We start from the raw sequence: 9,054 nt of genomic DNA, 5'->3' as shown, positions 1-9,054 counted from the left end.
TATATAACTTTATATATATATATATATATATATATATATAGTTCTCCCATCTTTAATAATCTATATTATCTTATTAAACAAATTCATCAAAAGTCTTAAAGTCTTAAAATTCTAAATGACAAAGATACCCTTTTCACTTTTTCACCCATTCCTCTTCTCACATACTACTCACCCTCTCACATACATTTACCTCTCACATTCAATGGATTTTTTTTAAGATTATAATTTTAAATTTACATTTTATATCTCTATAATTAGTTAATTAATTATTTTACGTCATTTACTTTTAAATGTTTTATTTTAAACTTTTATCAAATTAACATACATAATCGTATATAAAATAAAATATGTTTAAAAAATATATTTTTATTTTAACAAGTTACACTATTATAATCGTCTCGTTAATACATTCGAAATGAGTCTAATATTGAATAGTTTTTGACTTAATTATATTATTATATATTATATATATTGTGAAAAAATATTTTTAATGTTTACGATTTATACTTTTATAGTTATTTATTTATATATATGTTATACATTTTGGGATTAGGCTGTCCAAATTGCACTGTATAATATGTTCTTGGGTTTTTTTGAAATATATATATATACATGTATTRATTCAACCTTAATCTGAGCTTCTGGACAAGAAAGAGGGTAAGCAGTTGAAATTTCATTCTAAAACCCATCTTTTTTGGTCTTTTCATAGCTTATGATATGTCAAATTTGTAGTTTTCTTTATTGGTTTTGAATGTTTATCTTAAAACTAAAGTTTTTTGGTTCTTTGCTCTTGGTGTAAATCGAACACATTTGTGAAGTCGTTTAAATATGTTGAATTTTAAATATATTGGATTTTAAACTGTCATACAATTTTTTTCATCGATAGTCTGTAATTAGAACCATAACTCTTATTTATTCATATTGTATTAATATGTAAAGATCAAGTGTAACCTATATCATCGTTAAATCTTGTCTTATAAAATCAGTGAAACTTCAAAAATCGTTAAAATTTATGGCTCCCGCCGCATTGCGCGGGTACACAACTAGTATATATATATATATATATATACACACACATATAAATTATTGGTGTGCAAAGCAATAATCCATCAACCCACTACTACTCTAGCATAACTTCACATCTTTAATGACGGGAAAGTCCGACCCCAAAAAAACCACCACCTTATTAGAAAGATAAGACACGAGCCTTATATGATGTATCTTCAACTACAACTCAAGCAAATCACTTCAATTTTTACCTTTTTTTTGTTCTTCAAACTTTGTCATTTATGAATCAACGTTCTTTACTCTTTCCTCAATAGTGAAATTCATGTAAGTAAGTAAACAATGGTCCAGTTGCCAACATGAGTTTGAGGCTTCAAGTTAAATAATAAGGAAACACACAGTTCGATATAACCTACTAGTAATGCTAAAACATCAAATAAGATGGGTCATATTATGTTTGGATTTGGAAGCTAAATATATCGGTCCAAGAGATTCAAGGTTAAAAACTGTCATTTAGTTAAGAAAAAAGTCTAAAACAACTCAACCAACTTTCCATTTTGAATGGTTTAGTCCCTAATTTATTTATTTTTTAATGAAAACCCCGTTAAACTTTCTCATTATGAATGATTAAGTACTTCAACTATTTTTTTAATAAAAAAACTATTACAAATTTTCATTTTTAATAGAAAAAACCATTAAACTTTATTATTTTAAATAATTAAGACCCTTAATTTATTTTTTAATAAATAAACCATTAAACTTTTACTAATTAGTCATATATAACCTTTTTCCCGTATTAAAAGAATGTAAGTAATAAATTTTAAAAATATGATGGTTTATTTACTAAAAAAATATTCAAATACTTAATGATTCAAAATGAGAAAATTTAATGTTTTTTTAATTAATTTTTTTATGAACTAAACCATTCAAAATTGATTGGGTTTTTTTTGAACTTTTCCGTTAGTTATATAAAAAATGTAATAGCTACACATTTATAAAATTGTGTTTTTATTATTGTAAATGTTTACTTTGGGACTAGTGAAATATATTAAGACAAAATTAGAAAAGTGGCAAAAATAGATAAAGACAAAAGTACTAGTTCATTTTATGAAATATATATTTAAGGGTATTAGTGAGATGATTCATTTTCAATGCAAAATAGTGAGCATTTTCAAAATATTCTCTATAATAAAGAACTAAAAATCAAAATTTCAAAAAAAAAAAAAAAAAATTGTAGTTTTTGAAGAATTTAAAATATCTTCAATAGATTCCATATTTTGAAGAATCTAATATTGATTATAATATTAAAATATTTCATTTATCTATTGAAAACTTTTCTTATTTTGAAGATAGTTTAAGGAAGTTGTTGCAGTAGAATATTGGCTTAAAACATATTTTCTTTATTTTTTCCATTTTTAAAAAGTTGTTAGAGATGTTGTGACCATAAGTTTATGAAATGTGTTGTAGTTTTATATAAGAAAAAGGCATCAAAATTGTAATTTACTCATCGATGTGACTTGCTATAAACGGAAAGGTGTTGTAGTCATTAGAAAAAAGAATGGATAAGGTAAGTGAATCCACCGCCATGCCAGCCAATAAGAGAAAAGGTACAATGGGCATTTTTGTTTAAAAATTAAATGTACATAAAAAACTAAAGTAATAATTAATAATTATATTCCAAGTAAAAAGAAATTATAGATTTGGTTTTTATAAATGAAACAATTTTCAACCAGTCCCATAGATAGTGATAGGGTGAAGGACATGTACAAAAATGAAGTATTCAATTCTTCCTACAAATTTTGTCAATTACTTCAAATGTTAAAACACCTTTTTGTCCCATACATACATACATACATATATATATATATATATAGAATGTATCTCTTTCTCTCATAATGAGTTAGGCTATTTTTATATCATCAAAACCCACTCTTCTTGTAACGACCCTCGATAAGTACGAAAAAAAATTCAATAAATGTTTTTCATTAATATAAACTTGAGTACAAGAAATGTTAATAATTATCAAGAAAAAGAAATCTTATTTATCTTTATTATAGATATATAAGAGGGTACTTAAATTTACGTACTTCTTATTTCGTAATTTGAAACCAAAAGTATAGAAAATATGGTTGATAAATTTTCATAAAAAGTAAGAATCTTTTTAATCCATACCAAGAAATATATGTGTTATCTTAATATAAAAAGAGAATTCATGTGAATAAAGTAATCGTGAGGGTCAATGAGAGATCAATAATAAATAAGATTATCAAAGTTTTCTAAACAAGTAGACAAATGAGGATAAAAAATATGAAAGAAGAGATGATCCATTGAAATACAATAATAATAAATAATGAATTAAACATATAATATGCAAGCTCAACAAATGATTGTTTGAGCACTTAAATAGAATCTTGTGATGTGGTGGAATCCCAATGAAAGATACATAAGTCAAACAATTGATAAAAATATTTAAATTTTATTTTTCTTCTTTTTTTGCTCAACTAAAATAAGATGTCAAAATTAAAAGTTTATGAAACATAACATATATAAGAGATATTACTAAATTCATTTAGTAGAAAAAATTTGTTGATTAATCACAAAACCATGAAACACATTGTAAATTATAATAACAATAGATTGATTGTCAAACAATAATAAAATATTTTTTGTAAAAGCAAAAATTGATAACAATAGTCAACAAAAACAATTAGAACAACATAACTAAATAACAATAGTCAATAGATGCATAAATAGATAAAAATATATAGCAATAGTAAACATATGAGCTTAACATTGAATTGTTGAAGCACGAAAACAGTCAATCATATAGAGATAACAATAGTCAATATCATTGGATCTTGTTGAAGATAAAAAAATTAGAGAGACAATAAACAATGACATATTCCAATTATTATATTTTTTTTTCTCTAATGTAATTAGTTGATATATTCTTGGCTCTTATTATCTACTAAATTCTTTTGCCTCTTATTATATGGTATAATTTTCTGGGTTTCTTTAATTTATTAAATTCTTTTAGACTACTATTATATTTTAATAGAAAATTTTGGGCCACAAGGACGGTCTTGTCTCTGTCATTGGTTGTAGATACAAGCTACAACAATATCTTTCCTTATGCTTAAAACCTCCATCTTTGAGTAATTTGTCTTCATACAAACCTTACTTGAGAGCAAAATACAATTTTATCAATATCACTCGACTTGATCATGGTTTCAATGGGTTATGTTAGACATTATCACAACGATTTCGGATGGTTTCGATAAGTTAGGATTAGACAATCACACATTTATCACAAGGAAAACGATTTTGTGTGATATGGGTGTGATAATCATGTGATATGGGTTTCAAGCCGTCCATTCTAGATCAACAAAAATATGGATACTAACGATACGAAGAAAAAGTATTAAGAAAATCGACTATCATGAAAGATCTGGAGAAGAAGATTAGATAACCAGAGGAAAATGTGGAGACGTGGTCAACAAAAGGGATAATTATGAAATTGAAATAAAATAAAAATAATAAAAATTACTTAGTTACATTACTGTCCTTATTAAATTATTTATATATAATATAAGTTAATTTATTAATTAAAAAAATTTGAGGTTATTGGGTTGTTCTCGTATTCTCGTAAATCACAGGGGTTTTCGTTTGAACCTCCACCTATATATATATATATATATGTATATATGTGTGTGTGTGTGTAATTAAAATTTTATTCAGAATAGATTAAAAAAATAATGTTTTCAAATTTTATTTTATATTAAATTGACGATTATAAATAACAAGATGATATCACGAGAATGAAATGTTTATTAAATATTGAAACGTGGTGAGTTTAGTTATCTAAAATTAGTAAGAAGATGTAATGATATATTTACAAGAAAAGATGATTATTTATGTCAACTCTACTCTTATGAGAAGAAAAAGATCTCCAAACTCTTTGTAACATTGATAGTGATATGGATATATTGGTTTGAGTTTTATGCTACATTATAACAGAACTATTATCAATGCATCTCAAACTTAAACTTATTTTGTTAACGGTGTATCTCAAACTTTTTGCAACAACAAATAATTATCAATATATGCAAATTAACTACTTGAAAAAAAAATATTCATTGCTTTAACTAGATCCAATATATTTTCTTAAGCACGGTATCGTTACTATATATGCAACGGAACGGGCCACACTTAGTTACAATAATAAAAGTTGTAATAATAAATACTAGAAAAATATAACAAATACAAATTAAAACAGATTAGTCCAAGTAAACACAAATTCATAATGAAAACTAGAGTTAAATAAAAACATTTACCATTACTGAATAATTACATAAAGAAGTTTGTGATTAAATTCGAGTGTCATCTATAGATACAGTCATACATATACAGATACAGATACATAAATACGTATAATTTTGCAGGCTGGCTTTATTTATTTATTTATCCCTATAGAAATACGCTTCCTTTAATTTCTTTTTGTTTATCAACTTATTCTCTTAAGAAAGCCAAGGCATATGCATGCAGCCGCCTTCTTCCTCTTCACCTCTGCTCTTTTCCTAACCCTACCTACCCAAAACAAACTTACACAGACGTAAACGTACTCGTGCTGCTATCACCATCTTTCAGGTCTCCGAAGATGCGTTGCCGGAAATCTGATACCATCAGAGGAAGTCCTTCACGCAGGGGAACCACCGGCTGCCACCCCAGAAGCTCCGTCGCTCTTGAAATATCCGGCTTCCTCTTGTGTGGATCGTCTTCTGTGTTTGGTCTGAACTCGATCTTTGCATTTGGATCGATCGTATCTTGCACCACCTGTCACAAATTTAGACTATGATTTCTTGAATCTTGACGACCCACGGTTCAGGTTTATAGAAAACGATGGCCCGTGGTGAGAGTTAATTAATTACCTTGGCCAGTTCAAGCATGGTGAATTCACCAGGGTTTCCGAGATTAAAAGGTCCAACATGTTCTCCTTCCATCAACCTCATTAATCCTTCCACCTGTTATTCATCATGCATCAATTTTGTTTCACAATTTCAAAGTTTACAAGTCAAAGAAGCTTTAACAAATTGATGAAATAGCTAAATATAAGTGTCCTAAATAAACATTTTATAGAACCAAACAAAAAAACAGTCTTATCTAAAATTTAGAATTGTAATAAGTTTATACAACACTTTTGGGTTCACAACAAGTTTTTCAAGACATTTTCAAAAAAAATGTCCTGTTAACTATTAAAAATAAACGGGTTTACAAGACAATTCTCAAAAAAATCCTATAAAATAACTAATACAACACTTAATTTCAAAAATATCTTAAAATTTGTCAAGCCGTCCAAAAACGTCCTATATCTTGTTGCAACCAATTTAAATAAAATACAATTTATTGGTTGGTCCTCAAACACTTAAATCATATAAAACTCTCTATCATGACACTTAAATATCTTAGACGTCCTATAAACTTAATTTTGTTGCACCGAACATTAAAAGCTAGAATTTTTACCAAGTCGGAAACATATTGGAAGCTCCTGGTTTGCTTTCCATCTCCATAAACAGTCATCGGTTCCTTCCTCAATGCCTAGTTGATCCACAAAGCCATCACATTTAACACATATTCATGTATATATAATATATATATATATGTGTGTGTGTGTGTGTGTGTCAGTAAAGAAATGTGAGAACCCCTTTGAATCTCTTTTTAGATATATACCACTACTTTTGTCTAACTGATGTGAGATTAGACCAAACTTTTTCCAAACACTTACCTGAGCAACAAAATTGCTAACTACACGCCCATCATCAAGACACATTCGTGGTCCGTATGTGTTGAAAATCCGAGCAATTCTAACCTGGAAAAGATATATCCTCAAAAAGATGTCATCTTTTTCATATGTAAAGCAAGAAGATTAAAGAAATCTTGATAACCTCAATGTTAAGCCCTCTATGATAGTCCATGGTGAGGGTCTCGGCAACACGCTTTCCTTCATCGTAACAGCTTCTAACGCCTGTGAATAACCCCGTAGAAAAGCAATGTAACTCATATAGAAAAAGAAAATGGTAAAGAGACCCAAGCTATATATGCGTGGGATATATTGGGTTTGTTAATTAGTGAGGTAGTGAAACTCACCAATGGGGTTGACATTGCCCCAATAGGTTTCAACCTGAGGGTGTTCAAGAGGATCACCATACACCTCACTCGTACTCGTTAACAAGAATCGTGCGTTAATCCTCTTTGCGAGTCCTAGCATGTTCAGCGTTCCCACCACATTCGTCTTGTGATCACCATATCTGTCAAGGCTTAAAACAACCCGAAACGAAATGCAGCAAATTATCAAAGAATAAACTCAACAAAACCTTATATCTTCTTGAAATTTTGTTATTATCAAACAATGTTCATAAATTCAGTTACCCATTTGCTAAATCAATCAAAGATTGCAATGCAATTTGTATAAGAAAAGACAAAAAATAAAATAAAAAAAGGATATGATGGTTTTGACAGGGTTGTATTTGTAATGAACGGGCGAAGCAGGGCAAGCAAGATGGTAGATTTGATCAACTTCTAACAAGATGGGTTCAACGACGTCGTGTCGAATGAGCTCGAACCTAGGGTTCCTGAGATGATGGAGTACGTTATCTTTTCGACCTGTAAAAAAGTTATCGACTACGATCACATTATCGCCACGAGCCATCAGACGGTCCACCAGATGGCTTCCGACGAACCCGGATCCACCCGTCACTAACACCCTCATACTCTTGGGCTTCAACCCAAGAGGGATCCTCCCACCTGCATAGAATCAAAACTTGCAAACATGAACAAATAATGTCGATTTTTAATCGGTTATTGGTTATATCAGATGGATTTAGCCATATAACTAAAACCATTAGGAGGATGTGAAACCGAAATTTTGTATGATCTCGCTAGATACCGTAACTTAAACCCTAGAAATGAATAGTTTTGAATTCGCTACAGAGATACATATATATACATATATGTCTGTACCAGGATTGAGGTGATCGGAATGAAGCTCGTAGGCTCTCCGGCGAGGTACGGAAGTGGATTCGGCAATGTGCATAGAGTGAGAGATCTGTTGGGATGGCAAGGGAGAAGGAATGAGGAGGAGATTGGATATGAGAGCTGCAATGGCGATTCCGACGACGACAAAGAGCAAGCGTTGTTCTCGAAAGATGTAACGGATGGAATCGGAAATGGAGAATCTTTTAGGTGTGATAAGGGAATGGGGTTGAATCGTTTGGGAAGCCATTTCCAAAAACCTGTGGGGAAAGAGAATCTGGGATGGGAGAGATTAATTGCTGTTGAATGGGAAGAGACCCACAAATTTTGGAGAGAGAGAATGTAATTGGTTTATGGGAGACAAACTCAAATGAAAGGAAGTTCGGAATACGCGGTGCATTTGTATATAAATATAAATTGATATGTTTTTTTTTAATTTAATTAATCAAATAATACAACTTCAAATTATTTACTAGCTCATATGATAAATTAATGACGTCTATTTTATATATATATATATATATATATATATTTTGCATGGCAGCCAGTGAATCGAGTTTTTTGCAAAAATGGGTTGGTTTTGAAAAAGGTTTGTAAAAATAGGTTAGTTTTATTTTTGTTGGTAGAAATAGGTTAGTTTGTGTGGGACCCACTCATTTAAAAAAAATCTGATTTTCTATATTTACAATTTTTACCCTTCAACTTACATTTTCATTTTTATTTATATCATTTATTTTGTAAAATTTTATATTTAACCCTTATTATATATTATGTATTAATTTATTTAATTAAAATATATATGTTAAAATTTACGTATTATTTTTAAATTTACGTAATTTACGTATTATTATCAATTTATATAATTAAATAGATCTCTTGTATACCTTCAGATTAATTAATACCAACCTTTAATATGTTAAAATTTGTATATTTTTATCAGGTTATATAATTAAATTAAAAATTTATACAATTGTCATACAATTGATTCTGATTCCTGAACATTGTCACTATTTATGAAAA

The 9,054-nt window shown here is 28.9% G+C and overlaps 1 protein-coding gene across 1 annotated transcript; it reads right to left on the bottom strand.

The window, feature by feature from the left end:
- Positions 1 to 5,607: 5,607 nt before the first annotated feature.
- LOC112501574 (UDP-glucuronic acid decarboxylase 2-like) lies at positions 5,608 to 8,284 on the bottom strand. The gene is made up of 8 exons (XM_025105239.1): positions 8,023 to 8,284; positions 7,508 to 7,806; positions 7,150 to 7,297; positions 6,948 to 7,027; positions 6,788 to 6,871; positions 6,526 to 6,600; positions 5,934 to 6,026; positions 5,608 to 5,838 (listed from the first exon to the last, which is right to left on the bottom strand). Exons 1-8 carry the CDS (start codon positions 8,282 to 8,284, stop codon positions 5,608 to 5,610), a joined length of 1,272 nt encoding a protein of 423 aa, XP_024961007.1.
- Positions 8,285 to 9,054: the final 770 nt, after the last annotated feature.

The sequence above is a fragment of the Cynara cardunculus genome, unplaced genomic scaffold (assembly GCF_001531365.2).
Source record: "Cynara cardunculus var. scolymus isolate 2C unplaced genomic scaffold, CcrdV1 Un_Scaffold_232, whole genome shotgun sequence".
NCBI classification, from domain to species: Eukaryota; Viridiplantae; Streptophyta; class Magnoliopsida; order Asterales; family Asteraceae; genus Cynara; species Cynara cardunculus.
The sequence above is the reverse complement of the archived record's forward strand: the minus strand, read 5'-3'. Positions and strand labels throughout refer to the sequence as shown.